This window comes from Phalacrocorax carbo, chromosome 1, assembly GCF_963921805.1.
Source record: "Phalacrocorax carbo chromosome 1, bPhaCar2.1, whole genome shotgun sequence".
In the NCBI taxonomy this organism is placed as follows: Eukaryota; Metazoa; Chordata; class Aves; order Suliformes; family Phalacrocoracidae; genus Phalacrocorax; species Phalacrocorax carbo.
This window is the reverse complement of record NC_087513.1, coordinates 53,160,172-53,182,213: the sequence shown is the minus strand read 5'-3', so window position 1 is coordinate 53,182,213 and position 22,042 is coordinate 53,160,172. Positions and strand designations below refer to the sequence as shown.

Genomic DNA, 22,042 nt, shown 5'->3' with positions numbered 1-22,042 from the left:
GTAGGCTGATACCATATGAATATCCAGTGAAAAAAATACAAGTCTCTTAAGTCTCTTGAGATACAGGATTCACAGAGAGTTGAGTAACTCATCACAGTTCCCTCAGCTCCTGGGAGCTGCAGAAGCTCCATGTACTAGTCTGCTTGACCACCCCCAAGTGTAATAAGGAAGCTGCATCATATCTGCCTGTTGTACATGCGGCTCCTCCCATTTGTAGGGTACTCCAGCCTCATTCACTAAATATTGCCCACCTGATGAGTTAAGCAGTCACCTAACTTCACCTGCACAGGCAGTTCTACTGGTATTGTCACTAGATTCACTCCCAAATTGCACAGTGGTAAGTGCAAGTGGCAACTGATCCAAGAAACTGAGAGGACCTTCCCTCAGTCTGTCCGTATCTCCTATATGGCCACTGCCTATCACACCTCTGAGAGTGGCATCATGGGCAAAATGTGGAGTGCTCAAAATATGAAATGTAACTAAAAAAAAGAGTCATCACAGTGCCTTTGCTGCCAATCATGACTTGAATGTTTCCTGAATTTTTAGCGTGATTCACCATGTCACCACAATCTCTTTACATTGTCCTTTGTATGGCAGAGAGTATTTAGCATCAACTACAGAGAGAATTAACTCTCTCTGGCATAGGAGGGAAGCTCAGTTCTCCTCACATGAGCTCCGGTTACTGAAATAGACTCCTGGGAGCTTCTGCTGGCACATCACTGATTTATAGTGTACTTCAAACTAGAGCTCTGTGTAAATTTACATTAACCAGAGCTATTCACAAACTTTTTGCTTTCTCATTGCCACCAGCTGGCACAATAAAAACACTGTTATTTTGCAACCTGGCACTTTGATACACTAAGAGAAGCACCAGATGAAGACCCAGTCTCCCATACTCAAATCATAGGGAAAATTCAGGTGTGAATCTGAGTTGCATGATTTGTCTGTGTGTTTTCAGAATAAATTGAGCTAAGATGCCATCCTGCTGAATCTAGGTGAGAAAACAGATGATATGGTGATTTTGCCATTGTCGGATGACGATTTCCCAACTTTGGCCCATGTTTTTGTAGATGCATAATCTCTTCCAAGCACCACTGTGCAGCTACAGTAAAACAATTCCACTCTAGTCACAAAAAATCTGGGGTTTCTCTGAATCTGCTATATATCCTGCTTGAAATCTCTTCCATGCTGTCTGTTTTACTGCTTTCATTTCAGATAAATACATTTGACTGGCATCAGTCTCTTTTGAAATGCAGATTGCTTAGAAACTCCAGCAGCCCCAGGCATTATTTTTATTCATCATTCACGTGGCATTTAATACATTACATTTACTGTCCAGGGAAGGAAGAAAAAGGCCTGGATTTTAGCTGTAGGTTCTCAGTGTCAGTTAAAGGCAATTGCATCTACTTTACATAATTTATAAATTTTGTTAAATTTAAATCCTGTAATTCATTACACATTAATTTGTAGTAAATGTTGAAAAGTTCTGCACAAATATTTATGACATTCTAAGCCTGATTGATGACTTTATCACTCACTCTGTCCACAAGGTGTGTATTTGCTTTTTCATGGAAGAGCAAAGGAAAAGAGCTTTAGTAAACTGATCTTTTAGAGGTATGTAAGAGTGTGAAAGACAAAGCCAAAACTAGGGATGTAAAAAGGTAGGAGCCAATAGGATTCAGGCAGTCAAATATTTTCTCTTGAAAGCAAAGTTTTTGAAAAAGTGAATGATGTGAAATGGAAAGTGAAATATCTTTTGGCGAAAAGTAGTTTTACCCATACTTTTGCTTCAGTTTTATGATGAAGTGACTCTTGAATGATTGTCTTATTGAACAGCCTTCTTCATAATTAATTTTGAAACTGGCTTTTTTATATTAATGGAATTTCTAAATATATTATTCACTAATAATTCAGAATGAACTTAAACTGCCTGAAATATTTTATATGTGACCTTCTGTAACTGGAGTAGTTTTACAAAAATTCAGAGGTAAATCAGAAATTATTTCTGTTAAACTAATGATGGGGCAGCCCCAAAAGCTGAAGGTTTTCTGGCACCGTCTACCTTTTATCTGATCTTGCCAAATTACAAAAAGCTCATGTTGGCTGGAAATGTTGAATTTGCTTTGTTCTCTTAGTTAGTCATGAATATGATTAATTATGGCTAGAGTTGATCTGATGCTACTGATGCTGGTTTTTCTTATGGAAATTATGAACGTTGAAGGAGGACAGCTATTAAAAGTATAGATGAAAGCTTTCTAAATATCTCCATTTGCCTCCCTGATGGCCAACTGCTTTGGGTTTTTCAGTTTAAAAGTTTTGAAGTTCACACTTGCAAGCAAAGAACCTGCTCCTCTCTGCCAAGACATGCTACAGCTTTTCTTCCCCCCATGCCCACGTGGCGGGTGTTAGTGCAAGGAGAAGATTAAAGCAGGACCCTTCTTTGCAGAAAGTATTCTCTGTCTTGACTTGAAATCAAGCATTACCAGGTGTGGTTTGAAGACTACAAAAACTCATACTGACAGCCTGTGCAGAGGGAATTCACAACTAGCTTTTCTCAGCAGAAGTGATTCTGTGGCTTTATTAAACAAGTGTGATACTATGTCCTACTTGTTCTGCAACACATGAAAATAGCCCTTAAACCCCAGTATCACTATACAGACTAAGGCTATACCAAAAATCTTTGATGTCTTTCTGCAAATGTTGTCTCAGAAATGATGTCTACAGCAGCAGGCTTTAAAGCACTCTATATTGTTCACTATACTGTAGCAATGCCTGTGAACTGCCTCATGCTTTATGGACCACAACCACGATGCTGCTGTTAATCAAGGCAGCATTTTCTAAAGCGATATATTAGAGGTGAGAGAAACCTCGAGGAAGCCTTTTCTTATTTTTATAGCGCCACAGGCAAATGTTGTATGACAGCAAGTGTTCTGTCTAATCTGCTTTTGCATAATATGTAAAGTATTAATGAAATAATTCATACTTACTTGTTAATGGATGGCAATGTATTAAAAAAAGATATAGAAATGTATACTCCTGACCATATCTTTAGATTAATATTCTCATGAGGGATGATAAATAAGATCTTAATATTTGTTCCTTCTGCCCAAGAAAGAAAAACAAAAAGAATGGAGGGTGTTGCTGAATGCATTACCCAAGAAAGAAATGCAAAAAAAAAAAAAAATTAGCATATTCATAACAGAGGATTGAATCCCATAAAAATACACGCAGAGCTTCCCCCTTTGAATAAGAACGTCCATGGAATCAATGGAGGAGGGGTGCTGCAAGGTGAGCACTACTCCTACAGAAAGGGACCTGCATATTATTTTGGACACACATTGAGCATGAATTAACAGTCTTGTCACCAAAAAGAGGGGCTGATCTCATACTTGGATGTGACACACGTTCTGTTGCACTGAAAAGAGCACAACTAACGTACTGAGCACAATTTTGGTAACCAAGATTTGAGAGTAATATATACCCATGTGAAAAATTCCACAGATATTCAAGAACAATCAAGGTCTAGAAAACATAGTATCCTCTTCACCTTGTCAAACAGAATTACTATCCTCAGCACGTCTTTTTACTGAATCAGCTGGTACTTTAACAACCTCCGAAGTTTATTGTAGAAACAGAATGCATTATCTTCAAATAACTTTTACTATGTTTGACCAAGGGTACTATTCTTTGTAAATGATGTTGCAGTCATGAAAAAGAGCTAAAACATAGAACAAATTATCCCAATAAAGCAGTAAAGGTATGGTTACATAGAGTGATTCAAACTGAATCAATAGAAAGAACAACATGTAGGTTTTAGCCTGAGTATTTACCTGGTGGTTTTAGCCTCTCTCCTAGAAACATTCTTTACAAATCCCATAGTTTGTAAATGTAAGTCTTTGAAAAATTACTAAGACATTTAATAATGAAGTTAATAAACAGTAGGAATAGCTTACTAACAGAGTAAATATATTATTTTGAATCTTCACATTAAAATCAAGTTTAATCTGGTTTAAAATGACAGCATTCATATGAGTTAATATTTTTTTACTTTGAGACTATTCACACAGACAGCAGAAAGAAACAAATTTCTTATTTATTGAAATTGTTGAGATAAACTATATGATCCTCGACTGTATTCATGTTTAGAGTGGTTGATCAGTATGGTCAGTTGTGCCCTCATAAATTAATTGGTTATAGAAAAGGCAAAACCCCCAAATTAGTTCCAAGTCTGCTCTCAGTGACAGTGAGTTCCACATTAAGATATTTTAGTGCTTCAATAACGTCCATGCTTTAGCCTTTATCTGTAGAACAGAAATGATAATGAAATATTTATTCACAGAATAGAATGAAAAACTTGGTCATTCTTCTTTCTATATTGTACCTCAGTCCTGTGACAGAGTAACTGTCTTTAGGTATCATAGTTATTCCATCAGCATAACCTTTCTGTCCCTCTGCTAAAATATCTGGTAATCATGCTTCTAATAATGGCAGTGATTTTCTATATCCCATCTGTCCTGACACCAACCTGTGAATACTGTTCCCCTAAGCAGCAAGATATTTGTCCTACAGTTACCACCAGTTCCCTGAAGAAGCTCCCTCCCTAGGAATAGGGGCTATCCCTAAGAAGCAAGTCTAGAATTAGAAATCCTTTCATTTCACAAACCTGAAGACACCTGCCATATCCCTTGGGAGCTGAGGGAATGAAATTCTCTGGGAACAGTCTGCAGGTGGGAGCTGGCAGCTTTCAATTCCTCTCAATGCACACTACAGGAGGTGTTTGGGCTGGGTTTGCAACTGATTTCTAGGGCAGCCTAGCACTGAACTCCCAGGGGCCTCCATGGGTTTGGTTCCTTCCACAGGCAGAAACCAGCATCAACAGCTACCAAGACAGCAGAGCGAGGCTGCCAGGCCCCCACACAGAAGCTGTTCTTCAGTTTAGCAAGAGCTAAGGATGGCTTAAGAGCTGTAGGTTGTCCAACTGTGCTCTAGGTTCACAGGACAAAGGTGGAAGACACTGCCAGTCCTTCTCAGGAAAATACAGAATAGAGTACACCAGATCCAAACTTAAATCTCTAAAGTGATTAATGAGTCAGATAAAATTAACAAGAATGAAAAAATTAAAATTCAGAAACCGCTGTGCTTATTAGCTGAATTGTATTCTGCAATTTATTTCATCCTACCTTTGCATCCTTCACAAGTAAGGGCATTGTAGTGGTACCCAGAGGCTTTGTCACCACAGACCACACAGAGCTCTTCTCCTTTCACTCTTCCCGTGGAGTGACCCAGTCTAGGCTTTTTAGCTGCAGGGATATCCATTATCTCCGTCTCCCTTGTGAAGAAGGTCTCTGAGGGTATTCTCCTGAGCTCATACATCCCAGGAGAATACCATTCCTCATGCTGTGGAGGGTAAAAGCCAAGGTTGGAGTAATAAGGTGGTGATGAAATCTGAGGCTGAACTTGGGGAAATGGCACACTGTTGTACTGTGTGTAAGGTGACACATCTGCGTCTTGCACTGGAGAATTCATTGGCTCTGAAAGGACACCTGGAAAAAAATAATGCAAAAAGAATTTCTATTACTACTACGAAACTTCAGTTATCAGAGAAGTTTCTACTTCCAGACATCCATCTCAAAAACAAGGCATAATCATAAAGATTGCACTGTCTGAGCTCAGATTTGCTGTGGTCCCGGTCCTATGCAAACACATTTCAAGAAACTTTAAAAGTAACTTAGCCATTCTCAGCCACTCCTTTATTATTGGTGGAAATGTCCAGCATTGGCACTTAAATAAAAATATCTTGAAAGATACTATGAAGCTAATTGTATACGTGTTTAGTTTACAAGAGAGAGGAATCCACAAAACAGAGAAACTAGCAACCCACTGGGGAAAGACAACAAGAGGAAGACTTAATTAGAAGACTTAATTAGAAGAAAATTAACTTTTTAAGAGAGTCTGAAAGAGGAGAGTGACATTACTGTGAAGGAGCAAGGGAGATATTCCTAATATAAGTGGTCAAATCCAACCTTTTTGCCATCCAGCCTCCAGCAACCACCCAGCCAGCCTCTGCAGCCTGATCCCCAGCCCCTACAAGCCTGTGACACTCATATGAAGCACCTCTGAGCCAACAACAAACCTGGCAGTGGTACAAGAATGGCAACCTTTCCTGTCATGATCAACACAGTATCTGGTGGCTACCTTAACTTTGCCCATTAAAAAGCAGGTTTAAAAATGCAAACAACTGAAGTCTCATTTTTTTCTGTGCTACAAGTACAACAACATCTAGGAGTCCCTGGATGATGTAATTAAAATCAAGCCCATATCAACCAGCTAAAAAGAGTAATTTAAAAGTTATTTGCAAACTACTTCATATTTTCTGGTGGAGAAAGCCACATCTTGCTGTTTCGTGAAAACACTCACACAGTTGCTTCATTGGTTCCAAGAAGAGAATCTGTGAAAAACAGTGCATATTTCCAGGAAGATGCTGAGTCTCACTTTTATTGCCGTCAACAGCAGTATTTACAAGGAAATCATAGATTAATGTTCATTGATGACCATTACTTAACAGTGCTTCAGAAGCACTCCAGAAACATTTTTGCTGACATAAAACTGGTTCCCTGGCAAGTCTCCTTCACTTCTGAGGAATCAGAAGCAGTGAAGAAATGCTAGCTTTTAAGAGGACGGAACATCTGTAATGACAGCAAAGAATAAAAATCTGTAGTAGAGGATCCTTCCCTCTCCTTTGTCTCACTTCAGTTAGTGCCAGAAACTAACCTTTTCATTTCACCTACTTTTTCCACTTTCAAGGTCTCATGCTTTTGCTCCACAGCCTTCTACCCTTCCTACTTTACTGTGCTGCAGAAGCCATACAAATATTTTGGATTTATGTGATTGCTGTATTGTCCACAGCACATCTCTGCCAATAGCAAACCTTGAGGTCCCAGTTCAAGAATAAGCAGCAAGATTTACATCTGGAAGAATGTGACACGAAGCCAGATGAGAATAGTGGTGTCATTTATTATTAACAGTTTAATTACGGTTGCATTTAGTTGATCTAGAAGAGGCCAGGGCCCTAGGTACTACGCTAGCAGAATAGCAGAAGGCGTGCCCCAAACCCAAGTTTATGCCCTTTAAATAAACAGCATAGACATACGGAGACCTGAGACAAAATACAGGCATCTGGGGACTTTATGGAAGAGCCTGGAGGTGAAGTTACAGCTTCATGCGTCAAATGCAAACCATCATCAATACCCGCCAGCGGCAGCAGTGACAAAACACATAAAGGATGATGACAGCAATGATTTGAAGCTGACCTTTATTGTTCAGTATAGGTTTAATGACTGGGTGGTCTTTCTTTAATTATATTTACTATTTGTTGAGACTGACGCTTGTTAGGACTGGTCAAGTTACTTCAGGTACAAAAACTGGTGTTGTGAGATACACAATCATTATACAAATTTTTCACTCTCTCTTTGGAAAGGAATCTGTTCACCGTGGAGTCCTAAGCTGTCATTTGCTAGTTAGTAATTACTTAGTTGATTGAGCTTGCTACAGGAAGGTGGGACTATGCCAAAATGAAAAGGAAGAAACTGTTGATTTTTAACTTTACACCATCCACGGTAAATTCCACAACAGCTCTATACCAGCCTCCTGAACTGCTTGGGCCTCTGAAAGAGCGAGAAGACAATACTCCTTCCACAGAAAAAAAAAATAAAAAAAAAAATTAAAAAAAAAATCTCACAGCTTGTTAAACTCAGGGCTGCTAAAGAACTGCAGCACATGCTGAGACAATATTGGGTGTTTATTTTAACCACTGTAGATCTGTTTGGGTTAGCTATGTTTAGAAAAATCTTCGCAATCATTAATTCTACTCTGCTTCTGGAGGAAACAAAAAAATCTGAGTCTTAATGTAAGAAGTTAAATACTGGGGGCATGGGGAGTGGAGGGAGAGGACGGAACACACCAACTAGCCTGTGTCTTCTCTTTTTTCCTTCTGTGTCAGGCACACATTGTACAATTCAACTGAATTGAGTCCATGCTTAGAGCAATGGGAAAAGGAGAACAGGCAGGGTCAGGAGAGAGTGAGAGAACATGGTCTTTTATGTAAAACAGGTTTACAGCTAAAACTCTGGGAAGTGCTCAGATACTACTGTTATGGAGACCAGACTGATTTTTAAAGATAATTAGGTTGTAACTATGTAGATTTTCCCACTTTAGGTAAAGGGGCTTTCAAGGGTTTGTTGCTATTGGGTTTTGGTTTGGCTGGTTGGCTGGTTTTTTTGGGGGGTTTTGTTTTGTGTTTTAAGTAGACCTGTTTGAAGGGCTTGGTGGGTATCTATATTTCATCCTTACAAATCAGCCAGCTTGGGCTGACTCAGTGAGACATCGTTCTCTACCCAGAGCAGATCAAAAATAGTTGTTATTTTTCCGCACACACACAAAATTGTCAATGAGTCTACAATTAAACACTCAAGAAATGGCCTGCTCCAAAGCATTAGTGGTCTAAAATAATTCCTAATAATAATTGTTTAAAACTGTGGAGGTGTTCCATAAAGATGATTTCAAAATTAAACTGTTTCATTTTTTTAGCTGAAATGTCCTTTTACTCTAAAATTTATCTTAAAATTTTGAAACAAATAATGAGGTTGAGATAGAAACTGGATGCATTGAATTTACAGGGACAAAGTATTTCTATGACCTGATCCAAAAAGCACGGTCTGAGCTGTGTTCCCTGGCCTTCTGCATGCATGAGGCTTCTAACAAAAGCTGAAGGGATTCTGCTTTCAGAGGCATATGGTGCACGGCTCTGCCCTGCATGGTATGTGAAAACCACACTGATTTTTTGGAATTACGCTTTGCAAAGTACATGCAAGTCTAGAACAAATAGGTTCTTATCACAAAAGAAGACTAATCTTATCTTGCCAACTGGCATGTACATATGCTTTTATCTAGACATTTGTAGAAGTCTGGGCTGAGATGGGCTGGTCTCTTGCCACTCTAAGGCATGAGCCAGCCCACTGCAATTGCTGGAGTTGCAGTAGTATAAAACAGTGAAAGTGAAATCAAAAACGAGCTCACTGGAATACAGCAGTATTTTATATTTGTGTGGCCTTAACTATTTTGAAACATTTATCTGTTTTTCCTTTTGGAAGCACACCTTTTACATCCCTAAAGAAAGACTAGTTAAGCACACACAAGTGTGATTTTACTTATACCTATAAATCTTTTAGATTATGTTTTGCAAATAAATGTTTTTCATTGAAAAATATTTTACAGAAATCTGGAAAGCTTACCAATACCAAAGTGAAGCCTTGACGTGGATATTGTAATTATTTTACAAATATTTTTTCACAATACCACTTGCAACTGAAACTCATTGGACAGTTTTGCTTTTCTTCCTTTAAATTTTACACAGAAGACTTGAAATTTTACATAAGACTTGAAAAATATTTTATGTAGGCTTAAACGCTTGTAAAAGTGAAATTGAATTATCTTTGTAGGAACTAAAGGAAGTGTTTTCAATTTGCAGAATTATACTGAGGTTACGTGCAGATTAAAGAATAACATGGGTTTTTTAGACTATTACAGAAACTACGAGATCACATTTCAATGTAAAAATTATTGTTCCGTTGAAATAAAGCTAATTAAAGGGAAAATAATTCTAAGCAGATTTAAAATATGAACCTCCAGCTCTCTGTCAGATATTCATGAAAGAACTTAAAGATTACAGTTATAAAGATTCAGGATTAAGTAATTTGGAAATTATAAGATTACCATTAATGAAATCCTGATTTAACTCTAAACAAGTTATTGGTAGGTCTTAAAAGATCACTTGGTTTAAACAACCTTCTAGCACCCTACAGTTTCAAGGACAAATACCAGATCAGATGGCAAACCTGTCCAAGCAGGAATACAACAATATCCTACCTTAGGCTGTCTTCGGTCTGACCATTTCTTGAGGAAAAATACTCTCCTTAAGGTAGTCAGTCCTTCTTTCCCTCTCCTTTTCTTTTTTTCCCCCTAAAGCCTACGTATAAATAAAACCTCTTAATTCTGCTTTGTCTGTATCCTGTTGACTTCTGTACTGTGAGAACTTTCTTTAAGACTAGCAAAGGAGTGACACAGGCCAGAGGTTGTATAGTTTACTGATTAACTTCATTACAGAGAAACTTGTTTGTAAATGTCTGAAACAATAGCAATGTCCGTTCCCAATGTGGATTTACCTGGATAAAATTTGATTACCATTTGAGGGGTTGCTTCCAAGTAGCGTACCCATTGTAATTTTGTGCCTATTGTAGTTTATTTACAACAAAATTTTTATCAATAAACATATAATAATGTCAGGTGATTCTGTGCAGTAAATTAACCACTTCAATATCACAAGAAGCAGGTTTTAGCTGACTGGATTATCAGATTTTTTTTTAAGCACAGAAATGTCATGTTCTCAAAAAAAAGGCCAAAGTGCTCAGGCCACACTGGATATATCTGTATGACAAGATAGGAGAGTGCCAGAGAGATGTCCTTGCCCCAAGGCCAAACGTCAAAAATTGATTCTCATCTGTGTAGATTAGGGATAACCCTAACTCACTCTAGAGTAGGCAGGATGCATCGACACTACATAGCCTTTGCTGCTGACCTTACGTTTCTGGGCCCGTGTTGCTTCCCTGTGGCTCTCAGATATTATTGTTAAATATCTGTCATTTCAGTTCAAAGCATCTATAACATTGTAAGGACTGTGTTGGATGCAACCACAGCAGTACTGGGACAGCATGAAGTGAAGAGAGAGCTGCCATCACACGCAAAGGTGTGAAGGTCCACTGAGACAGTATTAGAGGACAGTGTTGAGTGAAAGGAGCCAATCCTACTGCAGTCTGTTCGTGCTGCCTTTTTGGGAACAGTCCCTCAAGTAAGCCCATGTCTTAAAGACACTGCTAGCTAAACCAATCCACAACAAAACCCCCAAGCAAGATTAGAGTTGAGTAGCATCAAGATGGACAGTCAAGGGTGCTGTGCCTCTTTCAGTCTTCAGCCCCTTTCATTTAGCACTATGGATGAGCCCACTAAGACCCAACATTAAATTTGTGACCAGAAGTATGTCTGAGGATCACACCTGGAAGTAAATAGGCAGAGAGTCAAGCCCCAGACTGCAAGATTCCCCTTATTCCACAGAACAGTCTCCTTTCCAGGCTAAGATCCACAAATGACTCACACATGAACAAAAGAAAGCATCACACAAATGCATTTTGGCTTTGCCTGGCTTGGTAGTGAAACCTTCACCCTCAGAGCCCTGTTTATCTGCATTCTTTCTCATGAAATTTTTTTCTCAGATTGCCACTGTTTGGTTTGGTTTCATAATAATTACACATACATGATTTTCTGCTTTAATTTGTGCTGGTTTGTTTCCTTTCGATTTGGGGGTCTGTTACAGGCCTAATTATCTTCTCTGCAGGGATTAAGCCAGATGTTGCATCACCTGCCAGGTGGTGCGAAAGACAAGTAGTTATTTAACAGATCTTGTGATCTTGAAGCTGTTTAATCAGTTTGGACACTTGATCCTGCTCCCTTATTTTTTTTAAAAAAAGCATAATCATAACAAATAAATTTATCTAAAAAGAGTCAGCCTTTTAAGCTCATCTTAGGCACTATTCTATGCCTACAACAATTTTCAATGGCATTTTGTTGTTCTTACATTGTCAAATATTTAAGACAAGTTTAGATGTATTGCTTTCTTTTCCTCTTTGTTAGGTTAAATTTTTTGTTTATTCTTCCTTGTCCGTTTCAATACAGCTTTTAAAAGTGCTCATTCACCCCAAAAAACTTCTTTCTCAGCTAGAAACATGTACAATGAGGGTGGTGTTTCTTGTCTTGTTGTATTTTGGTGTCATATTACAAGAAAACATTGTCACCCCATCAAAAAATACTCAAAATATTTATTAAAATTAAACATATAATAGTACTTGTTAGTACTTATCTTTCCAGGTTCTTAGAAATAATTCCATCTCTGGTAGCTGAAGTTTCACACTTTATCTTGCACGTTAATAACTCCTATATAAGGTGTTTTCACAGAAAATAGAATGGTGCTATTACTTTAAAGGCCTGCTACTTACTTACCATTTAAATGACCGTTTGAGTCAAATGCTGTATATTTTTGGTTTAGGAGACATGGTAGCATTGGGTTGACAGTTAGACTTGATCCTAGAGGTCTTTCCCAACCTTAATGATTCTATTATTTTATTTCAGATGCCATACAAACATATAAGCTTACCCTCCATATATACAATATGAAGGAGACATTTTTGGTGTCTGAAAATTAGTTCAGTCCCTTGTAAAAAAAAGGGCAAGTGATAACTATTGGAAGAAATAAGATAATGGAGCTACGGGTATTTAACACATGTATTGGCCCTATAATGGAAAACTTTCAAAAGCAATTGAAAAATGTTACCTGATACCTTTTGTGCAACAGTCTTGCTGTGAGCATCTTCTAGGTCACAGCTTTTGTCCAGCTAATTTGGAGCAAAGCAGAGGAGCTCAGATCAGACTATGTCTATCATGGTGTCCACAAGACAAATTCATGGCTCTAAAGTGAACTACAAAGCTCCCAAAGGTTTTAACGGAGATCAGGATTTCAGTCCTGAATTACAGGTGTTCAAAAATGCAGATTGGTAGGTGTGTCACTTTCTTAGTTCAGGATATTAAATTGGACCAGTCTTCACATAGCTGGCCTGGTTCAATTCAGTGGGGTTTGTGAAATAAAAACAGGGTTTGACTGAGGGAGAGAAATATCATAAGAGGACAGGTCCCATGAAGACCCATACACCTCTGCGATTTCTTGTCATCAAGAGTCCCTTTCCCTCACTGGGAAAACCAGAGCTGCAAGGAGGAAAAAGTAGATCTTGCATGCAGGTGCTACAGAGGATGCATTTGACATATCTAGTTTTGGCCACTTCTTAAAAAAATAAAGATTTCCCTCCCCTGTAAACAGATCTAGGATGTTTCTAAATCATCTGAGTAATGAGGTAGAAAAATAGAAGCAGTTTTCCAGGAAGACAGGGTAGAAGGGAAGGACCCTGACTTCTGCTAGCTTAAAGATCCTTCCTCATTTGCATTTTGAGCCCCTTTTTCCAGAGACTTACAACTACAGAAGTGAAAAACTACAGTTAAAGCACACTAACTCCAAAGACATGAAAAGATACTTTACTATAGACATATACTGTTAGAATAACAGCATACAATTTCCGACTACTGAAAAGCAGAAAACATTTCTTTCTTTAAGCTCTTCTGAAACCTGCTGTAACTAGAAATCTTGAGGGCAAGTATGTAGAAGTGCCCTGAAATTACCATGGTGATGGGGCTCACAGCACAAGCAACTCATGATTGACATTTCTTTTGAGACCTGGACCTGCCGCTAATATTTGGAGATGCACTTAGATTTGTGTTTGAAGGTCTGAACACTCTCCCCGTAGACTGAGTGAAGCAAAATGAATAGATAATATATTTCCAAGGTTTTTTTACAGAATGTGAGTATGCATCTTTGAAAAAGGAGGCTGTTTTGTATAAAGGCTGATGCTTGTAAGCCAGCAATTTCTCACTTGTATTACGTCAGAGCTGTAACGTGTGAGAAGTCCTGGGAGAAATGTGTATTCTAAGGGTCATTTAAAAGAAAAGCTTTCCTCCTGTTTCTTTGGGTTCACAAGTCTCTATCTGCCAACAGTAAATGTCAGAAAAATGCAAGTCATTTACAAATATAAAATTGAGAGGCAAAACCGTTTCCTACAAGCATTTTGAAGAGATGGAGTAATATTTTCACGAGTTACTTTCCCTGTGGACTCAGTTGCATATTATTTCTGATGTTCTTTTCCAACTATAAAAGCAGAAGACACCAAATTTGTAAAGAATTCCCTTCTAAGACTTGAGTGACATCCCACAAAACAGTACCAAGTGGCCATACAAAGCAGAACTCAGCTTAAGTGGAACACAGCAGGAGTGCCAAGCCTCCTTCATAATGGGACCCCTGATTCACCCCCTTAATACATTATTTCTTTCTGTTACAGAAATGTCAGCTTGAATTAAATCTCCATTGTGCTAAGCTGTGAATACTGATAGTAGGAGGCACAATTCCTCTTCTGAAGAACTCAAAATTTCTGAGTAAGATTTCAGTGTGGAGGGAAAGTATTTTACATTAACATACCTCATTGTATTTTGAAGCTACCTGATACTCTCTAAAAATAATGAAATAATTAGTGAAAAAATAGACACCAGGGGGAAAATTTTGACAAAAATCTGAAATAGTTCAATTATGCAGGACTTAAAGGGACTACTGGACGTAAAATTTGACATCCTAGATTTGAACATCCTCTTTGTATATCACAACCTGACACTGGAATTAACAGGTAGCAAGGAAGTGTTTTAGCTATTTACATATACTTTTTTAAACAACTGCAAAAATATTTCCCCCACCAAAACCCAACACATCTAGGGAAAAAAACAATAACACAGTAATGCAATGGGGTTTGCTTATCAGTAGTGATAGTGCGTTAGTTTGGCTGTATGGAACCAGGACACTGGAAGTGGCCTGATTTGGAGAGATGCTCTCAACTTCTAAGAACTCTGCAGCAGGAGTGGTTCTGCATGTCAGAGTCCTTCCATGCTTGAGCCCCTATTTTAATTTCAGATAGATGAAACAGAAATGTTTTCAATTTTTCCAGCACTCAAAAAAGACAGAATTCTGGTCTTATTTGGACTGGAAACTTTTGTAGTGTTGCAGCTTTCTGGGGGGGTCTGTATTGTGTGTAAGGCCCTGAATGTACCATGTTACTCAACAAAGGGCCCCCTCTGCTGCCAAAAGAAAGGCTAAAAAAATGTATTATTCTTTTTTTTTTTTTCCGTAGCAGTACATACAAGAGAAGACAGCTTCCCCGTGCTTATAAAATATTGACCAAGAATTCTTCATTCATTAACAAGCCCATGCTTAGCCTTGAAAAATTCAGTGGAACTAGAGCAAGGAGAATTTTCAAACCTGCATTATAAATTTTCTTGTGCATTGAAGTCAATAGCATAAGTTTTTTATGGTCTCAGTAAGACAATGGTTTTAATTTATGTTAAATTACTTTCATAAATTCATATTATTATGGCAATGCAAGTACATTGTAATTTAATTTTCTTACAAATTAACTGAAAATAATCTGCTCAGCTTGATTTAAATGATTCATGTAAAGATAACATAGACCTACATGCAAATGTCTGTCTTTGCTGAATGATTTCAGGTACTAGTGTTACAAAAATAATCCTACAAGCTCTGCTATGAGCAGTGATGAGAGCAATAATGTGCAGGATTACATTAACACCACAGACCCTTATTCCTTCCACAGGTATTGAAGATTCATGAAGCCTGGCACATGTCAGCCACACGTCCTTGACTTGAGATTTCAATGCATTTTCTTCTAGGTTTCTGATTAAAGGATAACTTGCTGGTTTAACCTAATTCAGTGACTTACCAAACAAATGAGGACCTTCAGCAAAAGAAAATCCATCAGCAGTAGCTAGCTGGTGATGTCCTATTAAATTCATTTCAGATCCCATTTATTCTTCAGTTAAGGAGGAATATTCTAATTAAGAAATAGGTTGAAAGGAGACCCTGAAAGATATAAAGCAAAAAGAATATTTAAAACAAGATAACTCATTTTTGTGTACCTGTTGTACACAAATAAAATAGGCACAATATAGTACATCCTGCTTATTGTAAGGCAAGATTCAGGAGGTTGTTTCAATATTTACTCTGGAAAATGTTGGCTTGAAGTTACAATACCTAATTTAGCCTTTAAATAAAATGCTGCATCTAGTTTGCTTGTTTTTTCCTTACTGTGGTATATTTTATTTGTCATCCTTCTGCTGTTCATTTAAAACTAATGGCAGTTTATGCTCAGCCTTACTCAAATATTCACAGACTGAAGCACTGGCCTGGCCTGATGAGGGCATGATGTCCAGCCCCCCTTCTAGGCAATATCAATTGTTTGCATTATTTTTTCATCATCATTTCATTGTTTTCGCTTACTGAAAAAGCACAAGTTTATGATAAGGTCAGAAGACTCCAAGTCAGGAAACTTGAGTTTAATTTCCAGTGGCTGGCTCTTTATCTTGCCTTTGGTAATTACTGTCTGAACAAGCAAAAATATGGCAAAACCAGAAAGTAAAGCCTTGGTCTAATAACTAAGCTCGCCCACCCACTCCCGTTGTGGTTTCAAGCATCTATACAACTCTTGCTTGGTAAAGTTGGGAGGTGTTTATGCCTGCTCACTAGCATACTTTCCTAATGGGGCAGATAGAGCGGCTTTCATCTCCTGAGGTTGACAGTGGCGCTGGCCCCAGGTCTCCTCCTTCTTGCTCTGACTGCAAGAGACCTGTCATTGTGTCCTATTGGAGCAGAGGCTATAGCTAGAGCAGCACCTCATTCAAGAGGAAGGCATGCAAGAGGCTTCCTTGCCCAGGTCTGGCTCATGTGGGTGGGATGGGGCACCTCAAGGTTGCATCTGAGGCAGGATCATCAGCAACAGGAGAACATACAGCTCCAACAAGAAGATGTCTCAAGGGTTTATGCAGACATGAAGAGGATTCTGCATAAAAGTTGACAGAAATCTGTTTTGCTTTGTTTTATAATCTTAATTCTTTATTCAGTGTTATTCCCCTGGGACTATCCCTGGGACTACACTTCCACTCACTGAAGATGTTTAAGAGTTACAGCTCAGTCTGCTTCCCAGTGAGGGCTCAGCTTGTTTCCTGAGCAGAAGTGAAGTCATCTGACAAAAACATGAATGCAGCAGGGGTCCCCAGTGCTGAGCAGACTGGGAAGCAGCTTGTGAGAGCAGCAAGCACACTGGGTAATTATACTCAGATTTGTCCATAAGGATTCATTAAGTTCTTTCTTAAAATAAACAAAGGCTCTCTAATTAGATAGATGCATTTTAAATGTCTGCCGACAGATAATTTAAACAGTTTACTCGGAAATGTCAAAAGCTGCTTGTATCACAGACCAGATAGGGTTCTTGTGGCAAATAACATGTAAACACACAGTCTCAAATCTAGCACAGAAACACAGTTTTGCAACAGCAAAAAACTCCATGTATCTTGGGGTGGGGGTTGGCAACCAACACAGCCACCCCAGTAGGCCCATGTATACTTCAAAACATTCTACTGCCTCACCACCACATTTGCTGGGGAGGGTGTCTGCTGCCCAAGTGATGGGGCTGCCTACATGGCTGAAAAGGGCTGTCAGGAACTGCAAGACAGTTTTCTTATGAACAACCCATTGCAGACCCTTGGGAAGGGGTTTCTCATACCGCCTGTTACAAGGGTTCTGCCATAAGAGAAGACAGCAACACAATCAGGACCCTTACAATGGTCAGTAAAAGAAATGTCAAAATGAGGCATCTTCAGAGGGCTCCTGAATGTTTCTCTGAATGTTCTTGCCGAAGGCCAGAGGAGAGAGCCCATGTGCACCCTTTCCTCATGTGCAAGCCCTTCAATAGCTTTTTTACAGCCCACAGGTGTACAGCCCTTGCAGGATTAGCTCTCCCTGCAGCCAGACTTGAAGATTACATTTCATCACTACTAGTATTTCTCATGTTTCCTTCTCAGACCCTATATGAGGAGAAAACACTGCAAATAATAACATGTCAGCTTTGGGATTGTGAATTTCTATATGTACATAGAGAGCCTAGAACTTATGTTGAGGGGAGACCTTATCGCTCTCTACAATCACCTGAAAGGAGGTTGTAGCGAGGCGGGGGTCGGTCTTTTCTCCCTAGTAACAAGCGATAGGATGAGAGGAAATGGCCTCAAGCTGCGCCAGGGGAAGGTTAGTTTGGATATTAGGAAAAACTTCTTCATCGAAAGGGTTGTCAGGCATCGGAACAGGCTGCCCAGGGAGGTGGTGGAGTCTCCATCCTTGGAGGTATTTAAAAGAAGGGTAGATGTGGTGCTTGAGGATATGGTTTAGTGGTGGACTTGGCAGTGATAGTTTAGTGGTTGGACTCGATGATCTCAAGGGTCTTTTCCAACCTTAACGATTCTATGATTCTATGTTCTTAGGGAACTTTGGATGTTATATCAGGATATTTTAAATACAGTCCAAAGAAGACATCTATTCCAAAGTATTTTGTCAGACTGTCAGTATACAGTCAGACTTTCAATGCGTAGCTTCAATAGCTTCTAAGGTACGTACCCTGCATCTGTCTAGTCTGTGCTGCAAATAGGGAGGAAGCAAGCAAGCTGTATTTTTAAACCCTAATATAGTGTTTGTGTTTTTACAGACTCTCTGAAACTTCTATATACTTATTTCTTGTTCATTTGAGGCTATTCCATTTTTTAACATGCATTAGATAACATCACTCTACCCTCAGGGTAGACTTATTAGAATCTATTCTTCTTTACATACACACAAAAGAAACCTGGCACCATTCATACTGTCTTGTTTATAGTAAGAAACTTGGGGATGTATCTGTCACAACCTCTCAGTACGCTAGGATGTTACAGATTTTGTAACCGTACCTCTCCTGCCACATTAACTTTGGTCTGGGTGGATTCAGTTTGATTCAAGTGTTCATGATGATTTTATGGTTCCCACCTTTTTTTAGTACTTCTTTGTCTTTAATATATTTGGGTGCTGTATATCATTTACTGGATTTCATAGAAGAAATTAGTACTCCTATCTTCTGGGGATTTCTGCAAGGTGCAATACATGATCACCATTAAAAACGCTGGAAATATATTTTCCATTACATGTAGCATTGCTACTGCAAATTTGCCTGAACACCAAACTCTTAATTAAACTACTGATTGACATTTTGCTTTGATTTGCCCCTGAATCCAGCCATCTATCCTATATTAGATTTATCTAGTTAATTTCACCAGTATTTAAAAGGAGCAGCTACTGATTTCCAGCTTCCAAACCTGCACCAAGTACACAATATAGAGCATTTAAGCACTACTTATTCCACACAGTGTTCAGTTCTGGGAAATAGTATAGGTCACCATAAGTCAGTGTCGCAAGGCATCACACACCCAGGGTGGACTCCACTTTCAAAGAGCTAGTTCCACAACACACACCCTGTCATTAGCCTCTTCTCAGCCTAATCCTCAGCCTCAGCCTAAACATTCATAGGTATTTCTACCTCATGATTCCTTCCTTACATGAAGTGCATCTTCTAGCTACTTCTATCAAGATTAATCTGGAATATCCTAGCCATCTTGACTGATACTCCATCCTGAGTTCTAACAAAAAATGCATTAGATCAGGTGAAAGCTGAAATAAAGGCAATAGGCGCACAGGAAATCAATATTGCTCTCAAAAATAAAAGCCCCTCAAGAGAAGTTAAGAGACATCAAGAAAGTTTAAAAACTTTTTCTCCAAATAATTATGTTAGTTAACTTTTTAAAAGAATTATTTATTTTACCATCTTTTAGGTTATTTTCATAGGTCAAAATTATACAGCAAAGAAAAACAGATCAGTGTGTACAAAGTAAAATCTATGCCCAATTGCTTGAGATTATTTGCATCAATTGCATATTAAGAGCTCTGAATTACACATTATTTTATTACATGTACCCTTTAGCAATCAATCAATGCAAGTTTATGTATCCTATGTTTAGATGAGAAAATTGAGAGATATATTATACATGTGACTTGTTCTCCCAACCAATATGTGCATGCATATCTGTTCAGCTTTCTGCTGGGATATAAGCTCATGGTTGTAGACAAATATATATGTATACACATATGCACATGTGCACACGTGCGTGGGTGTAGGTTTCAGATTTATTGTGCACTCCTATCAGCGGACTACCTCTGACCTTACTATGGTCAATAGTAAAGCTTCCCCTGGCTTCTGTGTAAGCAAAACCAAACCTCTTAATGGAATAATTGTAAGTTAAAATCAACTGGGCTCACTGAAAGACAGAAGCATCGTATCCTCATACTTTCAGGTAAAGTAAAAATAATTTGATCATCTGGAAATCTCCATGATAGTCTAATTGCATTTTACCTTCAGAAGAAGAATGATTGAATCTATTTCAATTACTCAGTAAAGGAAAATATATCAAAGCACTGACAAAGTTTTTCACAAATATTAGAGAGGTACATTTCCCTCCTCTTGTCCTGTAATATTGTCCTATTCTTTACACATCTGGCTGCCAATTGCTCACAGAGAAGTTTCAATAACATCATTAACCTATGGCCCGATCCAAACACTGTTAACATCAATGGGAAGATTCCTGTCTAGTTCACAGGCTTTTGATCTTGCCTCATAGTCTTTTTGTGGAAATTTTAATGCAGTGCCTCATTTATTTGAAAGCCTTTTTTATTTGCTTGCTTGGTTGCTTTAAAGTGTATCGAAGAGCCATAAAAGCATTAGGAAGACAGAAGCAGGACTGGTGTTACTGTGATCGTTTAAAATTTACTGGTTAGATTTTTCTAATATGACATTTAAAATCAGAGAAACAAAGAGGCACAGGACACAGGAAAAATACAGGTATTCCTATAGCTTATTCTGAAGGGAAAATGTATATCTTTAAGTCAGTTACAAGTAGACCTGAAAGCTCCACCAAAAGGCTGAATGGCATTTCTGTAGGTAGGCAAGTAAATTCAAAGAGCGGGGCCAGCTTTTGACTGTCCCTGGGATGACCTGCTGAACACCATTTCTCTCTGTCTCCCTTTCTCCAGCACCTTTTCCCTATCTCACCTGGTAAAACTGCAAACCCTCCTTTCTTAACCTGTTTTTGGACTCCCAGCTAGCCTAGTGGGATCCCAATCTAGTTTGCGATCTCTAGGTTCACTCTAACACAAGCAGTAGCAATACAAATAACAAAAGCCGAATGTGTCCCACCACAATTATAGTTTTCTGAACATAAATGGCTAGCAGGAACACTCAGAATAAAGTGACATTTAACTTAAAAACTGGCAATGAATTAAAACAGTAATCACTTGAAATGTAAAACCCCCTTTCGCTTGTGCTAGATATGTGGAATAAATGCTGGATGTTGGAAGATGCACCTGGAATCTGAACACGAAACCACCAAATAAAGAAATTACATAAAATAAATATAACTCTTCCATTCTGGATTGTCTTCTGTTCTCCCATTAATCACATTTAAACATATTCTATTCCTAAAAGGATAAAATATTAACAATCCAGTACAATTTTAAAGCTGATGCACTTAATTAACTAGATAGTGTTATTGCAGGAAAGACTGAGTATTGAAGTTATGCTTTATTTTATAGTGACACACAGGCACAGAAGCCAACTTTCTAAAGACAAATTCCAACGCTGTCATTTTTCATGACCTTAACATATTTTTCCCTAGGGGAATTCCTGCTGTTGCACCAGTTTTACAGATGAAATTACCTCTCCTTAATATTAGTCTTCCATAAAATTCCAGCTTTAAAAAAAAATCCTTTTTTTTTCCCCTCATCAAAAATCCATTAACATCCACTAAATAATTCAGGTGAGAAAATTGCTTTTATACTACACAACAGCTAGAGCTATCAATTTAAGGAATTATTACTTACTGCTCTTTTCTGGAAGACTGGGGACGGCAGGATGTAAGACAGTTCTGCGCTCAGTTCAGTATCCTAACGATTCTCGCACAGGAACATTTTTGTTTTGTTTTGTTTTTTAGGTTTAGCAGAAGCCTGTAGTGATAACACAATGAATCAAAGCTTGGGCTCATTGGCTCAGTGCCCTAATGGACAAGGATTACTCATTAACAATTCTTTCTTTGCGAAACTCTCCAAACACAGTCTGTATTAAAACATTGTGAATCCCAGCTTGTCCATCAGCACAGAGACTTGAGATGCTCATTAATACTCTGGCTGTGTGCAGGGGGGAAGCTGGCTCAAAATGTGGGGTGATAGTACCTTGATGCTGATTGTAACACTTCCCTTGCACATGTACATTTTTGATTCCTGGATTTTGGTTCCTGGATCTGCCACACTCTCTGACTGCATCATTTTGATTTGGGCTCATCCCATAAAGATCTAGGCATGAAACTGAGA

General features: G+C 38.5%; 1 protein-coding gene across 4 annotated transcripts in view; it reads right to left on the bottom strand.

Moving 5' to 3' along the window:
• Positions 1-21,708, bottom strand: part of NR1H4 (nuclear receptor subfamily 1 group H member 4) — a 40,927-nt gene extending 19,219 nt beyond the window's left edge. The window contains exons 1-4 of one of the 4 annotated variants that reach the window (XM_064451768.1): positions 21,557-21,708; positions 18,617-18,714; positions 15,492-15,631; positions 5,181-5,543 (exon numbers count right to left, since the gene is read on the bottom strand). In XM_064451768.1, coding sequence (XP_064307838.1) covers positions 5,181-5,543; positions 15,492-15,576 — 448 coding nt within the window. In that variant the 5' untranslated portion in view covers positions 15,577-15,631; positions 18,617-18,714; positions 21,557-21,708. Of the gene's footprint in view, positions 1-5,180; positions 5,544-9,924; positions 10,041-15,491; positions 15,632-18,616; positions 18,715-21,556 lie in introns of those variants that run through there. The other 3 variants (XM_064451788.1, XM_064451778.1, XM_064451798.1) reach the window with 3 other exon arrangements.
• Positions 21,709-22,042: the final 334 nt, after the last annotated feature.